The 25,451-nt window shown below is 40.3% G+C and overlaps 1 protein-coding gene across 6 annotated transcripts in view; it reads right to left on the bottom strand.

Moving 5' to 3' along the window:
• Positions 1–6,320: 6,320 nt before the first annotated feature.
• The window catches only part of LEF1 (lymphoid enhancer binding factor 1), a 170,346-nt gene continuing 151,215 nt past the window's right edge, over positions 6,321–25,451 (bottom strand). For all 6 annotated transcript variants that reach the window (XM_082247602.1, XM_082247603.1, XM_082247600.1 and 3 more), the window contains one exon: positions 6,321–7,918. In XM_082247602.1, coding sequence (XP_082103728.1) covers positions 7,836–7,918 — 83 coding nt within the window. In that variant the 3' untranslated portion in view covers positions 6,321–7,835. The remainder of the gene's footprint in view (positions 7,919–25,451) is intronic.

The following is a 25,451-nucleotide window of genomic DNA, read 5'->3' on the forward strand; positions in this document are numbered from 1 at the left end:
CACCGCACACCTTACATGCGCGATTGCACCATAAGCGCCCATTTTCTTGTTTGCCTGTGAATATATAGGGAAAATCATGCCACATTGTGTTTGTCTCTAAAGCAACCAGTTTATTGATGAAACCGGTTAGATATGGTTATCCTGCTGCCTATCTCCACCCACTGATTGACTGATGGTATCCAACTGATCTATGGCAAAGATTTTGTGTTGCATATCTATAGCGGCTAATGGCTTCTGAGCCACCAGAGCTTGAACTATCATACACTGGACGTATTAGAGTATATGGATGTTTGAATATAGCAGAGACTCTATAGAATACTTTGGATTCTCAGTGCTGAATAATCCTTGATATTTTTTGTTGATGAGTGCTGTGAGTACTGTGAAAATCTGACAATTGTATCTTTAAAAATCAAGTACAAGAAGAAAGCAGACACCCTGTGAGGGAGAAGAGTCAAAAAGAGTCGAAAAGAGTCATTTATAAAAAGATATATGAATATGATTTGTCAATATGTGTGTAGCACCCTCCTAGGTAGGTGCTAGTAGAGAGAATATAGTTTTTGGCTCTTTTCTGCTTACCAGAAAGATTGTCAGGTAAATTTAATTTTCTTTATGCCTACCAGAGAGCAGGATCTGCTAGTGAGGTCTGTTCATGGTTCTCAGGTGCAGCTCATTTGTCTGAAGTGTTTCACACTGGTCCAATAGGGAGGCATATTGGACAGAGGGAGGAAATCTGACAAATGAGTGCACAGGCATTTAGTACAGCCCTGGTAATTGGCAGAGGAAAGTGCCTCGGTGCATGCTGGGATACTGTATAAATGCCAAGGGCACATGTGCTCGGGGTCTTTCAGCTGGAGAGCGGGGTTCCAGAGGGAGGGGGTGGCTGCTTCTCCACTGTAGAAGCTACTATGCGGCCTCAGGGGGTTGACCTGAGGGCCAGAGAGTCAGAGAGGAGCTGAACCCAGATGTCCTGCAGAGCTGACTGAAAGAGAGACACTGGAGAGAATCTGATTCTGCCTACAGTGAGTACAGATCTGTGTCGTGGGGCCTGTTTTGAGAAGGACACCCCTTCTGCTTGAAGAGTCAGTGGACAGGTGTCAGTCAAGGGGATGCTAGAGAGTGTCCTGAAGATAATGTAGTTCCATCAAGTCTGCTGCAAGAGAGAGCAAGAGGACTTAATTCTTCCATACAAGTGGCAGTATGGTTAAACATAGAAACATAGAAACATAGAATGCGTCGGCAGATAAGAACCATTTGGCCCATCTAGTCTGCCCAATATATCTGAATCCTATGAATAGTCCCTGGCCCTATCTTATATGAAGGATAGCCTTATGCCTATCCCATGCATGCTTAAACTCCTTCACTGTATTTGCAGCTACCACTTCTGCAGGAAGGTTATTCCATGCATCCACTACTCTCTCAGTAAAGTAATACTTCCTCATATTACTTTTAAACCTTGGCCCCTCTAATTTAAAACTGTGTCCTCTTGTGGTAGTTTTTCTTCTTTTAAATATGCTCTCCTCCTTTACCGAGTTGATTCCCTTTATGTATTTAAAAGTTTCTATCATATCCCCTCTGTCTCTTCTTTCTTCCAAGCTATACATGTTAAGGTCCTTTAACCTTTCCTGGTAAGTTTTTTCCTGCAATCCATGTACTAGTTTAGTAGCTCTTCTCTGAACTCTCTCTAGAGTATCTATATCCTTCTGGAGATATGGCCTCCAGTACTGCGCACAATACTCCAAGTGAGGTCTCACCAGTGTTCTGTACAGCGGCATAAGCACTTCTCTCTTTCTACTGCTTATACCTCTCCCTATACATCCAAGCATTCTGCTGGCATTTCATGCTGCTCTATTACATTGTCTTCCCACCTTTAAGTCTTCTGAAATAATTACTCCTAAATCCCTTTCCTCAGATACTGAGGTCAGGACTGTGTCAAATATTCTATATTCTGCCCTTGGGTTTTTACGCCCCAGGTGCATTATCTTCCACATTAAATTTCAGTTGCCAGAGTTCTGACCATTCTTCTAGTTTTCCTAAATCCTTTTCCATTTGGCGTTTCCCTCCAGGAACATCAACCCTGTTACATATCTTTGTGTCATCAGCAAAAAGACAAACCTTACCATCGAGGCCTTTTGCAATATCACTTATGAAGATATTACACAAAATTGGTCCCAGTACAGATCCCTGAGGTACCCCACTGGTAACATGACCTTGTTCTGAATGTTCTCCATTGACTACAACCCTCTGTTGTCTGTCACTCAGCCACTGCCTAATCCACTCAACAATATGAGAGTCCATGCTCAATGACTGCAGTTTAATGATAAGTCTTCTATGTGGGACAGCGTCAAAAGCCTTACTAAAATCTAGATATGCAATGTCTACTCCACCTCCACCGTCTATTATTTTAGTCACCCAGTCAAAAAAATCTATAAGATTTGTTTGACATGATCTCCCTGAAGTAAACCCATGTTGTTTTTCATCTTGCAATCCATGGGATTTAAGATGTTCCACAATCCTATCCTTTAATAGGGTTTCCATTAATTTGCCTACTATTGATGTCAGACTCACTGGTCTAGAGTTTCTCGATTCCTCCCTACTACCTTTCTTGTGAATGGGCACGGCATTTGCCAATTTCCAATCTTCCGGGATGACTCCTGTTACTAATGATTGGTTAAATAAATCTGTTAATGGTTTTGCCAGCTCACCACTAAACTCTTTTAATAATTTTGGGTGTATCTCATCAGGACCCTGTGACTTATTTGTCTTCACTGTAGACAGCAATCTTAGAACGTCTTCCTCTGGTTAAAGAAGCAGTGTGTATGCTTCCACAAATAACTTGGTGAGGCCAAGTGAGAGTTGCCCTTATCTACTGTGAATAGTTCAAGTTGAAGTATCCCACTAGGTTCCACAATAAATACCAAAAACCAAATCACTGGACTGTTTATTGAGTAACGGGCAACTGGCAGTAAGGATGGATGAGTAAACTGTCCCCTGTGTGTGTCTCCATCCCCCTGAGTCACCTCCTCCAGACCATGGTGTGGTGAATCCACCAGTCCTACAAGGAACTGTAGGGACTTATATCTTTGATGTTGGATCCCAGATATATGTGGCATTGTATATGAAGGATGCATATTCAGTTTTAAGAACTGGTTTACAATAATTATCTATAGAATTCACAGCAATATGAATTGAGAGAGTACTAACAGCTTTACCTTCAAAGTATCTACTTGCATTGAAGAGAAAATCTGATACAGTTTAACCAACAAAAAGGGCCTAATTATCAAAACTGCAAATCCTTTAAAAAGTGCTAATAAATCTAATTTCTACTGTGGAGCAGTGACTTTGGTGGCAATCTGAAGCTTTGTATTTGGTTGTCTCTAAAAGATAGATGCAGATACAAATAATACTATAGTTTAATTGGGTGGGTAAGAACAGCAGCTTGGTTTTAACTAATGTACGTTTGTGTTGTCTATAGAGTATTTTTTAACATATATGAAATAAAGTTATTGATTAATTTTTAGTAATCAGGAACTGATACATGCTTAGAATTGACTATTAAAATATTTCACATATTATAGCAACATTTTTGTTACTCTTCTATTATCCCCGTAGGAGGGTGGTGATAGGTAGAGCCCATATCCATCATTTTCTTTTGTTTTCTTGCATTTGACTTTTTGTGGAGGGCTCCTTCACCAGAAGATTTAATTCTTGCATACCTGAATACTTCCATCTTGATCTCAATGTGGCCCTATATTATTGGCAGACCGAGTCTTAGACCATCTGTCTCACCTTTATAAATTGCCCAGAGGGAAGATTTTATGGAGTGGCCTCACCAGAAAAGGAGGATTTCTGGTGAAAGGAGCAACTGAACACTGTGGTGACATAGGAAGACAAGAGACCCCCCTAGGTTTAAACAGGACAGTCTCCCATTTTGTGCTTGAGCTGTACATATTTGAATTGTCTTACCTGACAAGAATTGTAATTCTGTGTAGGGAATGTTATGATTAAAACACTCTTGTCAGTTACTTTTTTTGCAAATACCAGCTCTTATGCTTCACTGTACTGTATGTCTGTTAAAGGAAAAATAGTAGGCAGGGTGGGGCAAAATTACAACCTAATAGAATACCCTAGGTTTAAGAGTTTTTAGACACTGTAGAAGACAACAAATTCTGTTATGCCCCATGGTAGTTTATTTTTTTCACCTTTACTGCCAGTGCACTTTAAAGTGACCCTGTTAGAGGGCAAAGTCACAAAATAGCTAGCCTGTGAGGGAGACAACCCCTCTGGCTGATGTGGTTCCTCTCTAACAGTTCACATTAAAAACAAGGGGTTTAGTTTGTACATATTTGCAAAAATATACAGAAGCTGTAGCATCCACGGCACCCAATTTGGAGCACATAATGTACATAATAATGGATAGAATAAGGGCAGGTATGCCTGGAGGGAGCCCACCCTTCCTTAAAGGTATAGGGATGCACTGGACACCTAGCAAAATGGCACAATGGCAGCGAAGGTACCCAGTGCATCCCCTTACCTTTAACATGAACTGTTAGACAGGGTCAATTTGGTTTGTTACAGATTGGCTGGTAAGTGAGCTGGGAATTTTTGTTTGGGTCTCTCTTCCATGTGCTCCTTGCTGCAAAGGCTAGTTATCGTCTGATGTAGTCCCTCCTAATGACTCCTACATCAATGCAGTGACAAGGGCCCGGGCTCAGACTGGAAATAAAAATGAGCCCAGAAAATAATTTAATACCAGCCCTATAGCATTATTACACCAGCCAAACAGCATCACCTCGTTATTTTCTTGTTCATTAAGGGGAAAACTATGCATTTTAAAGCACATTTGAAGAGTGTATTATATATAGATAAGACAGATATGAAAGCACATAGGGCTTTATATATTTAAGAACAAATTCCGGTTAAAAGTGGTAAAAGTGCAGACATGGTACAGGAGATTTCATAGGCTGTGCGGGCATGGTACAGGAGATGTCATATGCTGTGCAGACATCATACAGGAGATGTCATAGGCTGTGTGGACATGGTACAGATGTCATCATAGGCTGTGGGGACATGGTACAGGAGAGCAAAACAGGACAGGTGGTCAGAGGCTGCACATTGTATGATACAGGATAGAAAGAGAAACAGGACAGGAGGGGGTCCAGTCCTATTAGCTGGCCAGCGTGCACCACCACCACCAAGTTGAATGCAACACATTTAAAAATGGCGCCGCCCGGTGCCATTATGTCACTGCACATGTGCCATCTGCCCAAAAATGGTGAAGCATGTACAGGTTTCCCGAGCCCGGCAATCTTCGGAATGGCGCATGCACAGTTGCCTGCAGCCGTATTCTTTAAAGGCGCCGCTACCCTCAAAGCGGCCCCAGGTGGACTTGCTAGCCTGCCTGGAAATTTCCCGTTATCCCGGCAGGCCAGTCTGGCCCTGACAAGGGGTCAGCTAGAGAAACCACAGTGGTCAGCCTGAGAAGTCAAATTAAATTGGAGCCAGAAATAGTGCTATGAAGTTAAATTTTAGCAAATGGGTCAACAAAGCTCTATATTCTATCCATACAAGTTTCCATTATTGTTATTGTTTTTTTGTACACATGCATTGACTGGGTCACAGCTCCAATGTGAATCTTTTTGTGTGTTTTGGTCAATTATGATAATAAAAGATCTTTAGGGGTCTGATTTAAATTGCAGTATTTTGAATCATTGTAAGGTTGTAGCATAAGGCAATGAAGGCATTTCCCATGGCAGTTGTGAATTTTCTAGTAAAGGTTTAGATTGTAAGCTCTAACGAGGAAGGCCCTCTGATTCATCCTGTGTTGAATTGAGTATTGTAACTGTACTGTCTCTCCCCATGATGTAAAGCACTTTGCAAACTGTTGGTGCTATATAAATCCTGTACAATAATAATAATAAAAAATTTGAAAAGGAAAAATATATGACAGGTTGTGATGGGTAATATTACTATGTTTGTTTTTTTTTTTTTTTTTTTCAGTGCTCCATTGTGCCCTTCCCCAGCTTCCCAACAGACAGTGGTCTAAAGGCGTAAGATGTGCTTTCTCTTCATTTTTGCCATTGTAATTGACAAACATCAAAATGAAAAAGTGCAAAGTTCTTGTGAAATAAAAACATTCCATTTTGTATGTAAATGGCATATTAACTATTTTTAAAGCAAACACTTCTGACTGTTGATTTATGTATTATGATCCCATAGGTAATAATAGAGGATTAATGAATCACATCATAAAATACACATTCTCCAATATTAATTTCTTATGACGCAAAGAAGATGACACTAGATATTTCCGTAGCAACAAATAGTATAACATTTTTTCTGTTTTATTACAAAGCTTTTTTTTTTAAAAACATATGCTCAGCACATTAACTCAAATTGGAATGACAAAAGAAAAAAAACAAACTGACAGTTTTCTTTCTGCAAAGCCTGCACTTTGCCATCAGTAAGAGGGAGACATCACAATGCTTTTTTTCCCCAACAACTGGCATCAAATCCCACTATAGGATAGCAGAAGAAAATAATACAAATACAATACAGAACAATTTACATTGTTACAATGAATCCAAGTGCTGGGCTTCTTTTTTTTTTTCACAACATGTGGAAAGAGAATACTCAAAAATGTATAACCTTTTCCTTGGGACGTATGGGAGATGTTTCCAAATAGGCCAAATGTAAGACTCTTCAAGCCTTCCTAACAAAGTAGGTTTATATTAAATATAGGCATTTGACAACACAAATGGAGGAAACACTGAAATTATGTAAAAATAAAGAATCACTTAACTGCTGGCAAAGCTGATTAATTGAGAAAATCTGCCAATCAAAGGTGTAAACCCTTTCATAAGGATTTATGTAATATGGCACTAAAATCCACCCTACTGCACAAAATTATAAAAGAGGACAATAAAATAAACTAGAAGAACCTAGTTTCACTTGATGAGTCTATAAGATGAACTGGTGAACTTTGTTACATCATTTCTTGATCAAGTAGACTACCTGTTTTTCTTGGCCAACAACAGATTATTACACAGAATTTACAGTGTTCTTATGCCTTTTAACTGTTATGCCTTAAACTGTAATCATCCTTTATAATAAAACTTGTTTTTCTGTAACTTTGTACTATTCAACATAATGGACGTTTCCAAGATACAGTACAAGGAGGATGTCATCTCAAACAGTACAGGTTCCATGGTGGCCATAGTCTTAGACAAGAATTCCCGCACTTTCAACCATTGAAATGTGGAAGGCTGCTCATTCAACCAAAACAGAATGGGAAAAAAGTAATAAAAAAAAGCCATATATTTGTGCGAAACAAAAAGAAATCTTTTTTTGCTGGAAAAGGGAGAGGGCTTAGTTTATACCCTGACTAATAAAATATACATCAATCAACCCTAAATCTGATATATAAAAGCATTCAAGTTTTATGGAGAATAAACAATACAATGATAAAAAAAAAGAAACAAAAACACAAATTTTGATCCTTTTGCTCCGTTTTTAAATAAAAGAGGTTTGTCTTGTCCATGTTTTTATGTCAAAAATTAGCACTCTGTTTGGTCTGTGTCTGGTTTAGGAGCTTCACGTATGCACTGAACGCTGCAGGTAGGAAGTATGAAAACTTTGGATTACAACATGTCCTAATGATTCCTCCAATGTTTTCTATTTCTAGGGACATAGCTGCATTACATGAAAGCCCGTGGTACCAGTGGTGCCAAACATCAGGCAGTGATTGTCTATACGGTACAGTGTCTCTAGCAGTGGCATATAATGTCATTGACGGACTCCTTGAAAAAATGTGGTGGTTGTAAGGAAGCTAAAGACATTTAACAAGCTTCCATCTCCAGAAGTCCTCCTGTTGTTGTTGCTGCCTTTGCTTTGCACGCTGAGAATGAATTCTTTTTTCCACCTGTAAAGTAAAAGAAAACACGGTCATCCTTAGTATAGTGTTGTTTTTTTACAAGTATACCCTTCTACTAAATTTAAAATGTATGTCTGGGCATATTAAAAAAAAATATATTTTGTTTTTTTCTGCAATACATACATATTTTCACATGTTTTGATGCTTTAAAAACACTGCAAATACAGAACAACAGCTGTCAACCCTGCCAGAAATCCAGTGCGCTTGTCAGGGTGCTATTCAGAATAAGAATGAGCAGGTGCTGAAAAGGAGACAGAAGGAGGTGCTGAGGAAAAGACCTTGTATAGTTGTCAATACTTTATATGGTGGTGTTTGTTTGCGTATAAATGCGCGCATGCGCACATGTTCGCACTGGTGCGCATTCACCCACACCTGCTGCCAGAACTGGCGCCAAATGCCCTATATAAGGTCAATGGCTGCACTTAGACTTTGCTGGATGATCTTCGGCTACCAGTACTCCTTGCTTCTGTGTTTCCTGTATTTTGTTGATTACCTTTTATCGACCCAGCTTGCTCTGGACTTCTCTGCTGCCTGATCCCCGGTTTTGACCCCTGCTTGCTCTATGAATTCTGCTTCTCCTGCTCTGGCTTGCTCCTGATTATCCTTCTGCATTCTCCCTGGCTTGCCTTCCTGTGTATGACCTTGACTCCCATCCTGACTATGCCTCTTCAGTCTGGTCCTGCCAGCCTGTTCCTGCTTCTTCCTCAGGTGCCACCTTGCTTGTGGTTGCTGCTCTGGTTCCGCTACACACCTGGGACAACGGAGGTCCTGCCATCTGCCCTGACAGACCAGCTGACAGCTATCCAGTTCCGCTGTGCTGCAAGCTGTTTCCAGCAGACCTACCTAAATGGGAGCCTTGCACCTTCAGGGGTGCTTGGCACTTAGCCGCAAGGGAACCCCCCCGTTAAATCAAACTCAGATCAGGTATGTGACAGTGCTCCTTACTTGTGCTCTATGCCTGTTCTGCACCTAAACATTGTAAACCCTGCCAGATTTCTTCTGTCAACTACAGAACCCCTTGTGTTATGTGGGCAATGTTCTGTAGGTCCAATATACTTTTACAGTACAGTGAGTGAACTTTGTAATCCTAGGAAAGGAAGTTGTGTATATTGGCAGGATCACCAAATTAAAATAAAGGAAATATTCTCATCATGGGCATAGCACAGGTTTACGTTAAACTTGAGGACTAATATTCCTCAAGTAACAGTTTATTTTAAAAGCACTTATATCCTGTTAATGAATGCACTGGCTAATTATAGGCAGCACAACATTGCATTATAGACTGCATTGGTAAAGTCAAGAATCTACTTGCCATACAGTGATATTCTGGAAAAAAAATAGAAACTGTTTTTCAGAGAATATAACTCTTTTGTGTCTCACACATAAAAAATGCACACATCTTGGCAACTCATTCTATAGCTGTGTTTTATGGATGGTACAGACCAAGGGCAATGCTATGCAAAATAAATATTTAAGCTATGGCAGAAACCGCAATACATATTTGCAGACTACTGCTGTTAATTTTTAATATAGTGAATAGATCAGATACAGAAAGCCTCAAATCATACACAACTTCCAGTAGAGATGTTTACATAACTCATCTCTTAAAAAGAAACTCCAATCTACCTAAACAAAAATGTATAATGATTTGTATATATTCTTTGTATTATATTTAGAACAAAATATATTTTCCATTTTCTAGCCATATAAATCAAAAATATTTGTATCCACTATTTAAATCTTGGTGGAAGGTGGAACTTCAGGCTTTTGCATATTTATCGGGCTGACTTTAAAGTATTTTCACCACCATTTTTTTAAGTATTGGATCAAGGGGCGGAAGAGTTAGAACATCGGTTGTTACTGTGGCTCAGGTCCCCACTGGGAAGCTTCTCCTTCTCTATCTATCCTGTTGAGAATTGTCACTGGGCAGAAAGAGAGGGGACATCCAAAATTTTACAGTTGTCATGGAAACAGTAAATCAGAAATCTTCCATGGGGACATTTGTTCTAATGACCACTAACTTTGGAGGGATTTACTCTTACTTTCTATTGCATCTTCAGGGCAGGAATGAAGGGAATTTTACCCAAAGGGACACAAAAACAAAAACATATGGGTTTTAAATATTTTCTACTCCATTCAAATTTAGGAATAAAGCTTTAGATTTAGCCTGTTACTTACAGAGATAAATACCAAACACTATGTGAATTTTGGTTTGCAGGAGTAGAGTGGTTTTGAGAATAATTAAACTAAACACACAAAATATCAAGTTAGATGCATTAAAGAGGAAGTAAAACTCCCCTTGTGTGTTTGTACCTATAGGTAAGCCTATAATAAGGCTTACCTATATGTACTGTAAATATTTCCTAAACTTGCACCGTTTAGGAGATATTTACTATATACCGTGCCAACTACGTCATCGGTGCATGCGCTCTGAAGGAACGGCCGCCCGTGCCGTTTCTTCAGAGCCTGTGCTGTAAATGGCGGCTCCCACGCATGAGTGACCTCAGCAGCCAATAGCAGCACCGGAGCCCGCAAACCTAGAAGAAACACTGGGTAAGATGTCGGCCGTGTCAGGTGTGTGCAGGCGACACTGGGAGGGCTTCGTTCTAAGGTATTTCATAATTAACTTGTATGCGATGCGATGCTCATTATGCCTTTGTCTTACAGGATTTTTGTTTTTTAACTAGGTTTACAACCTCTGTAAAGTTAAATTGTAGGCATAACTTTTTATTTCCATTTGAAAAGAGCAAGGGAGGGTTATATCCCCTGTCAGATTTTTTTTCACCATCTGTGTCCCATTGCAGAGATTTCCCTTCACTTCCTGTCCTATAGCCAAACAAGTGAGAGGAAATCCCTGCAATTTAACCGCTTAAGCCCCAGAAGATTTTACCCCCTTCCTGACCAGGCCCTATTTTGCGATTTGGCACAGCGTGATTTTAACGGACAATTGCGCGGTCGTGCGACGCTGTACCCAAATGAAATTGACGTCCTTTTTTTCCCACAAACAGAGCTTTCTTTTTTTTACTTTTTGCGCTATAAACAAAAAACTAGCGACAATTTTGAGAAAATAACAATATTTTTCACATTTTTTATATGAAATTCCCCAAAAAAATGTAAAAATCAAAATTTTTTAACATTTTAGGCCAATTTGTTTTCTGCTACATATGTTTGGTAAAAAAAAATCTCAATAAGCGTATTTTGATTGGTTTGCGCAAAAGTTATTGTGTTTACTAACTACGGGAAAGATTTTTTTGTTTTTTTTTTAACTAGTAATGGCGGCGATCTGCGATTTTTTTGCGGGACTGTGACATTGAGGCGGACAGATTGGACCCTTGACTGACATTTTTGACACTTTTGGGGGTACCAGTGACATTGCTACAGTAATCAGTGCTATACATATGCACTGTTACTGTAAAACTTACACTGGCAGGGAAGGGGTTAACTTTATTAGTGATCAAGGGGTTAAATAGGACCCTTGGGGCGTGCTTCTAACTGTAAAGGGGGCGTGGCTAGTGATGTAACCACAGAGACATACGATCCTTCATAGCAGGATCGTATGATCTCTGCTGTTACATCAGGGAGAATGACGGACATCAGAACCGCCGGTCACTCGCGCGGACATGTCACGGAACGAGCGGGGGGCGGGGGCGCGCCTCCGGCGGTGCGCGCTCGCCCCCTAGAGGCTAGTAGTAGTACTACGTCACTTTGCCTGTACGGGGCTGACTGCCGCAGTAAATAGTCGTGCGGCGGTCGGCAAGTGGTTAAGGGAATTCCTAGGGGACCCCCAAGCCACCAGAACCAGTGTCCCCATTGGAAGATTTCCCTTCTATTACTTTTCTGGGGAAAACCCAAAATGTGGGATTTTCTTTTACTTTCACTTTCAATGATAATGGTAAACAGGACAAATAGAGAGGAAGAATCTGCCAAACGAGGGCCCAGACAGCGATGAAAACTGACAGGGGTTCAGATCCATCTCCACTCTATCCGAAACTAAAAAAAAGTTTTGCCTTCAGTTATACTTTACGTCTTTCCATTTCTGAGATCCATAGCAGTACCTAGACTGAGCATTACAAACCTCTCCACAGCACCTAAAGCAAGCATTTACATATCGGAAAAGTATAGTTGGGAGTTGCCAGATTTGAATTTACCATATGTTTTTTTTTCTGTCAGATGTGTTCAGAAACAAATATATTACCTTATATACAGTATTATTGAATTCTGCCTGCCGTTCCCTTATAACTTGTTCAATTTATAATTTTACTTGAATGCACACAGAAGGCATTCAATGCTCTTAAATAATGAGCTATAATGTGCAGTAAGATCTACTTATTTAGATATCCTTTTCAAACTGATTCCTATTGCTGCAATCTGCCTTGTATAATTAATACTAAATGAATCCACGGTAGAATACATAGCTGATAATGCATATAATATGTGAGGACAAGTATTTTTCTATCTTTTTTATGCCCTCATTAAAAAAAAATGTAATTCCGCACTTTACCAAATGGCAGCAAAGTTTGAATGTCCTTGTCAAGGATAACAGATGTCTTAAAAAGGGTTAAGAGCTATCCAAGCAATCTGCACAGCAATGTTAGTGAGAGCACCCCACAGATCTTATTTACTTTTAGCCTTTTCATCCCAGACGTTCAAAGGGTTTGGTCCAGGTTGCTCTTCCTGGGAAGGTTTTCCTCTCAGCCTAACATGAAAACATTGGGCTTCCTGTTGAGGAATGTCCCGGAGGCGCCAAGCCGTTGGTTCACAACAGCCCGATACAAGAGCTGTGATTCAGAGCTGCTGCCGATTAGGAGCCAGGAATGTCTGCTGTACCAAGAAATACAGCTATGCTGTGTTTAGACCATTCCTTCCCAACTCCGTCTTTGAAGTCAGGAGGTTATAATAACTATGGCAGGCCTGATCTAGACCTCAGCAGTAAGATTGAGGCCATGAAATCTCATTGAATTAGGAGACTCAGAGATTGCAGTGCTGTTGATCTGACAATGTCAGTGTTAAGAATATGCAGTATTAGTCTGAGTATCAATACTGCTAATATGTATGACCTGCATTACAATGAATATAAAAATGTATTTTTTTTTTTTTTCATTTAGAATTTTGTGTTCTGCTCATTTTTATATACAGTGACCCACATCAACCAATCAGGAGCCACTTGTACAGGTCTAAATTATGCAGGCTAATTTATGACTGGTTACTATTGGTTACAGCACTTAATAGGAACTGTTAAAAGAATAGGGTCAAATTCAATTGATTTGGAAAAACATTTAAATTTACTTCTACTTCAGACCATATGACCCCTACAAATGTCTCATTAGAAAAATGCTGAAATTAATTAGTTTTATTCAGGGCTTTTTTCCTAGGAAAATAGGTGCAGAAACTCAACCACGACCCCCCAAACCCCCTCCCCAAATTGGTCAAAATTTCCCTAACAGTTGAAGGGTCTCAAAGGGTATTAAATACAGAGTGCAGAGTTATGTGGGGTTACACACAGAGTGCAGAGTTCAGGGGTGTGCTACGTGCAGAGTTCAGGAGTGTGCTACATACATAGTGCAGGGTTCAGGGGTGTGCTCCATACAGAGTTCAGGGGTGGACTATCCACAGAGTCCAGAGTTAATCCTTCTTCCACAGCTGCTTAGTTATGCATCCCCCATCCACAGCTCACTTTCACCCCTCTTCTTCTCTAGTACTTCCCCTCACACTGTAGATGGCTTAGCCTCTCTCACTTGCAGAGAGATCATCCAGTGGGGGTGTCAGCATCTGCACTGCACCCCAGGCACCGGCATCTCCTTTGTCCCCATACTGCACTTGGAAAACACAGGAAGTCAGACCTCTGTGTTTATGAGTGATAGTGGTGAGCAGGGAGCAGAGGGCCTGGGCCAAAGGTGGTGGAACTGAATTCCACCAAGTTCCAGCTAAAAAAAGCCCTGGTTTTATTCAATAGGGTAGTTCAGAAATTACTTAATGACAAATCTGACTTCAGTCAACTCAAATGTGATTGGTTGATATGAGTAACAATGTTGTATATTATCACTTCCTTTCTGAATAAGACTTGTGGCAGAAGAGGTGCTCAACTGCAAGAAGCTTATAACATGAACCCGTTTTTAATTTGAACATAAAATAGTCAACGTAGGCTGTGGCAAAAGGTGGCTGGGCCACAAGGGCTACAGTTCTCTGTACTTTGCTTTTTTATTTATCAGCTGCACTAACCTATAGCACTACTACTCTTGACTTGTGCAGTCATGGTATTGTGATAATACTCGACAGATATGGTGCTGCTCAAAACTTGCTACATACTATATCACTGGTTCTCTCTCTCTGCTCCAGGTGCTGGTCCCTCATGGAGAATGTCCTGCTTTGTCCATCCACAGTAGTACAAAGCCCTGGGCCTCATTCTATGTGTATTAGCCACTTCTGAAAATGAAAGTAAATGCTTCAGCTACAGTCCCTGTCCATTGGCCAAGCCCTGTTGACGCATTTCACCCCGACTGGGCTTAATCTCAGAGGTTGTTTTCTATAGGGAATGACATCTATATAATTGTAGGGGTGGACGTATCGCTATCTACTTTAGGATTACCTATCCATGTTTCCTCGACATAATAGAGGCCCTGTTGGGCATATACCACAGGTATTGTTGACCTTTACAGGTCTCCATTTTACAGTAAGAGGCCATCTTAACCTGGTGGAGGAACTTCATTTTGGGTGTTGATAACCACACATTTGTGGGAGGAATACTTTTGAAGATACTCTTCACTTCACTGGTGTTTCACATCGATGAGCTATGGACATTTTCTCACTATATCACTTACTGAATTTAACATTTTTATGATTTATATTTATTGATTTAGTGCAACTTTTCTTTTATTCTTATTGTTGATTTTTATGTAATGTATTGCCGGCTCATGGCAATACAGATAAAAAAAATGGCGTAGGGTCCCCCCCCCCAGTCCATTCCAGACTCGAAGGGCCAAATTAAAAAAAAAAAAAACAGCGTAGGATCCCCTCGAAAATCCATACCAGACCCTTATCCGAGCATGCAGCCTGGCAGGTCAGGAAAGGGGGGATGAGTGAGCGCCCTCCCTGAACCATACCAGGCCACATGCCCTCAACATGGGGGAGGGGTGCTTTGATGCAGGGGGGACTCTGCCCCCCACCCAAAAGCACCTTTTCCCCTGTGTTGATGGGGACAAGGGCCTCTTCCTGACAAGCCTGGGCTGTGGGGGGGGGGGGGGCTGGGGGCCCCGAGATCCCTTCTGATGTTACAAGATGTCACACGATGTCAGAAGGGGTGATGTCACCGGGTGACGTAGCCGGGTGGCCTTGCCCCTTGCCTACATAAGAACTGTCAAAGCACAGATCAAGCAGACGGCAGGACACCTTCCAAGAGGCGGAAGCGTTTTTTCTTTTTCTATTTTTCGGGTCTGGCGGGCGTTGTGATTGATGATGGTTTTACATCGAGGAACACAATTTTTTTATTTTTTAATAAAGGACTTGTCAAAACTGTTTCCTGTGGTTCTTACTTTTTGACACTTTTTTGGTGACTGTCTGGGGGGCCCCCTTATTAAAGGGGGCTTCCAGATTTGAATAGGCCCCCCCCACCCACAGACCCCCACAACCACAAAGGGCAAGTGGCCTGGTATGGTTCAGGAGAGGGGGGGGAGTAACTCAGCCTCCCTTTCCTGGCCTGCCAGACTGCATGCTCGGATAAGGGTCTGGTTTGGATTTTGGGGGGGACCCAACTCTGTTTTTTTTTTAATTTTGGCGTGGAGTTCCCCTTAAAATCTGTACCAACCCGAAAAGGCCCAGTATGGATTGTGGCGGGCCCACTCTGTTTTTTTTTTTTTAATTTTGGCGTGGAGTTCCCCAAAAATATATACCAGACCCAAAGGGCCTGGTAAAGACTTTGGAGGGGACCCCATACCGTTTATTTTTTACATTTTTTATAGGGTTCCCCTTAACAACTTAAATACAGGGCACTTTCACCCCGTTCCTGCCCAGCTTTCAGTACTTATTGGCGTCTATGGGGAATCTTGGTCAGTTTGACATGGCACTGCTCCCAAACTATAAGTGACAGGGACACCAAACTTGGGGAGCACCGAGAGGGGAATACAACATATCCAGGGGGTGGCCAGATTGCCTAGATAATCAGTTATGCCTGTAAATGACAATTGCAATGCAGTACATGCATTGAGAAATGAATAAAGGTATTGCTTCATTTTAAGTACATTTTCTTTTTACATACATGCTCTGGTCCCATTGTGTACTAAAAGTGGGGTATGCCTGTACACTACACTGACTGCACTAAACTGACTATACACTAACTACCTGCCTACTTTCCACTGTCACACACTATACACGGCTGCCATGTAAGCAACAGCCTTATATAGTGTGGGGAGTGTACTTAGCCCCTAAACCATGATTGGCCAAAGGCACTCTGCCTTTGGTCAATAATGGCTCTCACAGTACATTGTGCTGTGGCTGACCAAAGCATACAGGTCAGGTGCATGCTTTGGCCAATCATGAGCAATCAATGCACTGTAAGAGCGCAGTGCATTATTGGGCGCTCATCGGCGGGTGAACTTCCCGCTGAGCGCCCAGTTTGTTTGTGTGTTCAGCAAACACACGAACAGCTGATGTTCGAGTCGACTCAAACCCACAGCCCATCCCTAGTAGCTATTGCAGGTAAAGATTCTGTACATTAGGCTCAGGAAATTCTGTGTTCCTTTGGCCATCAAAGCTTGAAAAACACAGGACAACTGTTAAAATGGTGATGTTCTTACTTGTTTATAAATCTCACTATCGATTTTTGTCTTACTATGACAAGGTAGCATGCCCTATTGGTGCTAACATCCAACAAGGTAAAGTGTATCTTTGAATGGTATGGGGAAGAGTCAGACCCTCTGTCAAGTTTTTTTTATTGCTGCCTATGTCCTCACTGTAAACATTCACTAGTCTGTCTTGATGACTATTGTTACCAGTGGCGGCTGGTGCATATGGGGCGCAGGGGCGCCACCCCCTCTATTCATGCGTCCTGCCCCCTAATCTACATGCGGGGTGCCGGACGCATGGAGTTCCATGGGGCTTTTTTTTTTTAACCATGTGACTAGAGCCAAAGGCTCTCACAGGCTAAAAAAAAAGGGTAGGCCCACCCACCAAGTTGTGTGACAATAGCGAATGAAAATTCGCTATTATCACACGGATCCTCCTCCTGGCCAATCAGGAAGCGGGTCTTGAGACCTGTTTCCCAATTGGCCGAAAAAAGAGCAGCCATGCCATTGGGCATGGAGGAGGAAGGAGGAGATGCATACAGGGGGAAGAAGCCGAAGCCGCCACCTGCTGCTGCAGATATCCATGCAGGGTGAGTGAGCGGGGGGTCCTGTACTGTCTCATGTCTCCCTGTGATCCGGGGGGGGGGGGTATGGTGTGCAGCCTGGTGTGGTCCGGGAAGGGGGGGTATGGTGCGGTCCGGCACATGGAACACCAGCCTCCACTGATTGTTACTGAAACAGAAAGCGCAAGGAACTCCAACATTTTGGAAGTGTCCCCAGAACAAAAGGCAATGGGATATCTTCCAGTGGGGATATCTGTTCTGGAGACAACTGTCTCTAACTACTTTTGCGTCTCTGGGACAAGAAGTGTAGGGATATTTCCCCAATGATACAAAAACAGCAAACAATAAACTGACAGGGATTTTAGCACTTTCCTTCTCTACCTAAAACAAAAAAAAAATCTGTCTATAGATACATTTAATAGGAAATGATAGTCTTTCTATTATTTTCTTTATAAACACATAGGAGAGAGATCAGCAAAATAGTTTACAGCTTTGTTTCTAGATATAGTTAGTAACTGTATGACTAGTATTTGAAAGTGTAAATTGCGAGTGTGCTGCATCATGTTCCAGTTAGTCTGCAGTCATTCTGCTGGATGTGTCTTGAGGGTGCTCAAAACTGAATTTCTGCGCAGCAAGCAGTAAACATTGCACCTTCCAACTTTCCGAGATGAGTAAAAAGGAACACCTTTCCACACAAAGTTTTTTGTAGATACACCCCTACAATCCAACCTAGTTTCACAGACCACAAAAGCAAATGTAGAAAGTGATTATTTAAATTGACAAGTGTTTTTTTTTTTTACCACTACATTTACACTATACTGTTTTTTAACACAACAAATGTAATAAATTGAGGATTGCATAAAAAAGTTAAGTGCCGTATAACACTTTTCAAAATTAATAATACAGTTTTTTTAACATCAGGCCCAACAGAGGGACAGCTGAAGAGGAAAGAGGGGCGAGGGATGTGGTTCCAAAAGAAAGCCAGCCCCTCCTTATAAGGAACAGTTGGAGCTATGTAGATCATATGTAAGTCACTCCTACGGATGTGTAAGTTAGACCAATAACTTACGGAAAGCTATAAATACTTTTCATATTCACTTAGAACTTGGACTCTTCATCCGTATGTGAGATGATAGTGATAATATTTCTTCAATATATGAAAATGATGCCCTTCGTATGCAGGCCCCTAGGATCTCCATTATAAAAGGAAAATATCCTGGTCTATGTGACTAGTGGAGGCTAGTGAATTTCTGAATGTTTTTTTCTCTGCAAGATTAACAATAAAATGACTTTACACTTCCAATAAGACTGTATTGATCTGCAACATTCATAACCGATAGCCACGCGTCAAAACAGGGACAAATGAGTTTTCAGTATGTTGGTTCTTTAGCAAAGAATGTACACAGGCTTAATCTTTGTGGCTAAAACCACAGCATATTTTAGAAAGGGAAATATGCAGTGGGGTTAAGAGAAATACAGGAATCTGCCTGACCATGGGAACAGAGATGACTGTTTGTCTAAGAACAGTGTCACTTTCCATTGGACTGAACTTCTTGATGATTCTGGTTTGGATGTTTGCATGTGTTTTGGGTGGAGTTCTAACCTCAGCTTGCACTGAAAATGTATCATCCTCTGTCTGCTACAGCATTTTTAATAATCTATATTGTAGCAACAAGTGGAAGCTTTTTCACTGTGTTTGAAGTCTACACAAAATGTTACAAGAAAACCGTATATAAGGTACAGTCTTCTAAATAAAACAATTAAAAGAAAGATCCCTTAGTGGTATAATAGGAATTGTATGCACTTTATATGGTTGATCCCACTTAAGTAATTATCAGAAGTCATTTACAAATATAAATGGGGGCGTCTGTTCCCGGTGCTGGAGAGAAGAATGAAGCAGACAGGGCAGCTTTTACACAGTAACGATGTATTACTTGCACCTACATGCGTGAGTTATGACCAGGAACTGAGGATATTTAATTTCCCAGCTAAGAGAAGCCCTGTAGTTCCATTCACCTAGGATAAATGTGACACTGCAGAAGATTCATAATTCCATTCCTGTTGGTGAGCCCTGTGGTTCCTCTGTGAAGACTACTAGGTCCACACAGCTATCATTTGGGGTCTTGGATTTTGGTAAGAGGCTGTGTGTGACAAGGTGGAGGGATGCATCTAAGACATTTTGGTTGATACAATGCCCTCATGGACTTCACATTTGGTGTTAATTTTATTTTAATTTTCTTAATGTGTATTTTCCTAATTCTTCCTGGTGGTATTGTGATCGGTTGGATGGGACTGAGAATTTTATTTGTTGAAAGTTCTATTTAGATTGGTTTAGATTGGTTAACACTAAAACATATACACAGCGCAACAGTATTTGTATAGGACATTTACAAATAAACTTGTTCCATAAAGTGTACTATAGTGTTGCCCATTAGAGAGGCATCAATAGTGAAAATTCACATAAGAGTGCCATCTACAATGACCTCTTGCCCCACGTTAGCCATGGTATCAACAGGTATAAACATTTGAATGTGCATGTAGCTGCAGGGGGAATGTGCTCTCAATAAATTTAAATGACATCATCAAACAAATTCTCAATAAAATGTGTAAGACAGGAATCTAAAGATCCGATAGGATCCCTAAGACCTGAGTAATGACACTTTAAATGTGAGCCCTTGAAATGTTTACAAAGTCATGACTAACAGCAGGCTCCTGCTATTACTTTTCTGATAAACCCTCTTTTGTGTGCCATTTTGAATCTATTTTTCTTTGTTTCTATAGGCCTAACTTTCGTAACCTCTGCCGTTCTCTTGGCCATTGAGACTACTGTGATTATCCAGAGGATGGCAGCTGTCAACACTTATACCTGAAGCCAGACCCCATAATGCAAAAACTGATACCTGCTTTCCCCACACTCCCATGCTACGCAGTTCACCTGCAGGAGCACTAAGTCCAATCTTGTGTAAGCTCAGAGTCTGCCTTTTTTGTTTGGCCTGGCAACTGGCCATTCAGGCTCAAGCACTGTCCTGGGAAAATGAGGTGAAGGTTACTTCCGCCACCATACGCTGGAATCCTAAGGGCTCCGACAGAAGAGTGGGAGCAAGGTGCAGGTTAGTATCAGTGGTCCCAGTGCTACTGACAGTGGGCAGATGTCTCCCATTCCTTTATCTCTATGTCCATTTTTTTTCCTGTTTTAGTAGGAACAGCATTAATTTTCTTAGTAACAGTTCCTCCGTACTCGAACACATTGTCCTGAACAGACTGCTTACACTTGCTGCTTCAGTAGCAAAGTGTCCCTAGAAATAACTGTAAACTGTTGGCAGCTATAAAACCTCAACTCTGTACAAGCTGTAACACATTTTCAGGCAGCAGTGAGTGCTAGACTCCTAGTTAAAATGAGAAGCACCTTTGAGAAAAACTCTGGCAGTACTAAGCAGACAGAAAAACAGGTCATATCAGGATTCTTTTCCAGAAACCACAGGCATGCAACTAGCAGACTAAGGACTGCCCACATCTGAGGCTTCACTGGGGGGCTTATTGCTGAAGCCTTGCCAAGCCAGGCATGCCGCTGCACGGCCCAATCCACAAGTAAAGTCGGCACAATCAAAGGCTGCAATTACAGCGCCCTGGCTGTGGTTAGGCTTCAAAGAGAGTGCTGCAAGTCACATTTTACATATGTGAAGTCCTAGGCTCAGTGCTCAGTAAAAGTGTGCTTATTAGTTGGGCTTCATATTTAATGCCACTGCTGTGAATTTCCTGGTAACACCAGAAAATGTTCCCAGAGAGGCCTTGTTTCTTTTCAAGGCGTAGTAATATTTTATTCACATTGACGTTGGTGTGGAAATGCTCAGCAATGCTGAACCCTATGTACAAGCTGTTCACATATTAACTCATAAGCTGTGTTTTTTTTTTTTTAATCGGGCGGTGTAAAAGGATGATGATGCAAAATGTTTTATTTTCTATGAAAGATACATTCTAGTTTCTTTATTTATTACATTTTACATGTTGCACTTTTCCTGCCTAACTCCTGGAAAAGGTTTTTGCACAAAGCAGGGAAGAGTTCGAAACTCCAGAAGATTTTTATTGCCAAACAGAGATGCATCCAGGAAATGCATCATGAAATAAATGTTCACAGTACATTTTCTGTACCATGGAGATTGATACCTTGTGAGTGAGGAGACTTTCTCTTACTTCCTGTATGGTCATTGACACAGGAAGTGAGTAGGCACCTACGGCAATACATTTTTTTTCGTATATAGAATACACATATACTTTTTATTATTAGCTAAGGTAAATTATGCCTACAGGGCACATAAAAATACCAAACATCAACCACTATATCTAAAAAGAAAACCTCTCTCTTAACATATACATATGCCCAAAGGGACAAAAACAGGAGTGGGGTGTATCCATGAAACATGCAGAAGACGACATTCTGCCTGGAGATTTTGTGTCCCTTTTGGCTATACTGTTATTGATATTTTTAAACCATAGCTATATATTTATATGTGTTACACTCTCCACAATATGAGGGGATGGTTAGTTATTTTAACGTTTTACTGATTTATTTTGGTTTTTCAAATGATTAATTTTGTAATAAAACTGTATTTTATTTTGGAAATTATTGTATTTAATGCATGGGGTTCCAAGAAAGTCCATTTATGCTCCATGTTCTTGTGATCCCTCTTTATATACTGCACCGGCCTGTGCATAAAATTACTTGGTATAATGATCAGCTTAACAATACTTTTTGTGTCGACGAATGTCACACTTCACCATATACTATATATTTGATAATTATTCCTAAACACAATACTTCAACTTTACTTGAGAATTTCACTCAAGGGTATATGTTCATATGAACTAGTGCTTCAAAATATGTTGTAATCCAAAAAGATTTATATCTCTCCCATAGGCAAACTGTAATCTAATTAAATTATTCACAGTAGTGGAAGATTCTCAAGTGCTTGTTTGGTACCTGATACCGTATATACAAAAATAATTCTATATCTCAAGTAAGCCAATATCAATTGAATAGAGGAATCTTTATTAAATGACTCATATCTGCTATATATGAACTTTAAATTATTCACAGTAGTGGAAGATTCTCAAGTGCTTGTTTGGTACCTGATACCGTATATACAAAAATAATTCTATATCTCAAGTAAGCCAATATCAATTGAATAGAGGAATCTTTATTAAATGACTCATATCTGCTATATATGAACTTTAAATTATTCACAGTAGTGGAAGATTCTCAAGTGCTTGTTTGGTACCTGATACCGTATATACAAAAATAATTCTATATCTCAAGTAACCCAATATCAATTGAATAGAGGAATCTTTTTTGAATTACTCATATCTGCTATATATGAACTTTCATGTGCAACAAGATGCCATGTTGAAGACATAGGCTGAGATAACCACTGTATGCTATGTGTTATACAAATACTTTCATCGGATTATGGTTAGCCTAAGGGAGATATAAATCTTTTTTGGATTACAACATATCTTGAAGTACCAGTCAATATGTACATAGATACGCCATACACCATGAAGGTAGTCATTATATAAAATACTTTTAGGGAGAGATCTACACAGGAAATAAGGAACTATTCTCCTTTTAGATATGGTTGACTTTTGAGGTTTATTATGTGCCCAGTAGGCATAAATAACTTTAAAATTACTACAAAGTGATAAAAAGTATGCAGTAAATATGGCCGAACAATCGGCACCCAGAAAAAACACTAGGAGAGGATGTCAGCACCCGGCAAGGGATCTTACCCTGGGACATAGGTGAGTATATGCAGAGTTTAATTCTGCTTTACACTGAGAGTACAGTTGAGCATTAACTGATATTTCTGTATACTTGTTCTGTAAACCATTTTCAAACAAGCGATTTCTGTGACCTTCAATAAAGATTTTCATGCATCCTTTTATGAATATTTTTAAAATCTAAAAAAAAAGTATTTTTTTATCTTTGCAAGCAACATCTGTTTAGCTATGTTTTACTACTAAGTAGCAACCCCTACTCAGAACACATTGCAACCAATGATCATAAAGAAACAGCTGTTCACGCCAAAAAAAGTTGGGTCTATAAAGGTGACACCTTTTTATGCAACACCACAGATCTTGAGAGCTTTCCTCTCGGATGTGATGTCATACACAGACCTTGTGATTCATTATACAAAGAGATCAGGAAAAGCAGAATAACTTACGCAATACTAGAGCAGAGAAGGGTCAACAGTTGATGTTGCCTAACGGATCCTAACCACATTCATTTACAGAAAGTTTAACATTTAAATTCACAACAAGAACTTATGTGTGGCCTTCAAATGTTCATGGTAAGGACTAGGCAAAAAAATAAAGAATAAACAGAGCAGAGCCCTATCCCTGTAATATGTAGGCTGACTTCCTACAGCTGTCATGCAGATCTGCTGGTTTAATCTGCTGAACTGGAAATACGTAGCAAGTGAAGTCAGAACCTCTGATTTTCATTAATTAGAGGTCATGAAAACCAATAATGTAGTTATTTTTTTTAATAATTTCTGAGGTTGCTGAGTTGGTGCAAATAATTCCATTACCTAAAGAGTTTGGTTTACTAATGGCACTTTTCCACTGCAAGTACCGGCTAGTACCGGCTCGGCTCTACTCGGCCCTGCTTGGCCCGGTTTGCTTTTCCACTGCTGGTACCGCATGGTATAGGGTCGGAACGGTTCGGTTCGGTACGGTACGGTATAGGTTTGCTTTTCCACTAAAGTAGTACTAAGTTAAGTGGGTGGGATAACAATGGGGTGGGTGGGATTCTCTGACCAATCAGTGGCTAGTAGTGACTGCATGCAAAGGATTGTGGGTTATGGTACCAGTTTGGTACCTGTTGGAACCACAATCGAGTAGGTACTGTTTTTTCAGAGCCGTACCGTACCGTACCATTCGGTTCCATGCAGTGGAAAAGCAAACCTATACCATACCGTACCGAACCGTTCCGACCCTATACCATGCGGTACCAGCAGTGGAAAAGCACAAAAGGGTGCCGAACCGGTACGGTTCCATGCAGTGGAAAAGCGCCATAAAACTGCATAGTGCAAAGTCTGGTGCAACTCTGCATAGAAACCAATCAGCTTCTATTTTTTTTTTTTTTTTTAATTAAAGCTTAATTGAACAAGCTGAAGTTAGAAGCTGATTGGCTACCATGCACAGCTGCACCAGATCTTTCACTTTCCAGTTTTAGAAAATCAACCCCAAAATGTCTTAGAAAATGGATATTTATAAAAGGATTACTCTGCACTAAAGTGATTTTAGTTATACTGTATGTGGAATCTTATGAGTAGCGTGAGCCTCTGTTTTTTTATTATATTTCTTACACAAACAGGGAGATCCCTCGGCCATCATTTCTGTTCTCTGTTACATCAGGAAGTTTGGGATGTTCTTGTCCACCTTTGGGTGTTTCAGTACTTCCCTTTGTATTCTCCATAATACAGAATAAATCTAAATCTAAAAGGCAGAGAGGTCTTGCAATACAGTCTGCAGAAAATATAGGAAACTGTCGGATTATTTACTCTTTAGAATCTATCAAAAGCAAAATATCAGTTTTTGGTGGATGTCCCTATGGATTTAATTTAAAATCGTTTCCAAATTGGGAATTCTGTTTAAATAAACATTACAAAAAAAAAAAAATTGTGCTATTCGTAGATGATACGAATAGCATTTCTGACACAAAACAAGGGTGTATTCTTAAAGTATATTTCTTAAATCTTATAAAGCTGAGATTGTCCCAACCATGCATTCAGCAGTGATCTTTGTTGTGCTTATGTTCTTGAATTGGTGAAAGCTGACTGATGTACATGGTTTTCTGCATTTTCCAGATCTATCATTTCATTTTATTTGCACCTATCAAAGGCATGAAACATGAGTTCTACTTTGTGTGACTTTCTATTCATTATTTGCTGCGTATATAATCTGCATTTTCCTTAACAGGGAAGTCTCTGATACTGACCCATTATATCCAACATCTGCCGCCATCATAGATTACCTCTGATTTATTCTGCAAGTAAAAATAACTAACTACTCTAGCAGTAGTAGATACCATACCCAACATCTCCAGGTGGTGGCAGCAAACTACAAAGCATGCATTATAAATAGTGCTGCTTGGAAAAAGTAATTCATTAGGATATAAAACAC

This window comes from Pelophylax lessonae (genome assembly GCF_965119305.1).
Source record: "Pelophylax lessonae genome assembly, chromosome: 1".
NCBI lineage: Eukaryota > Metazoa > Chordata > Amphibia > Anura > Ranidae > Pelophylax > Pelophylax lessonae.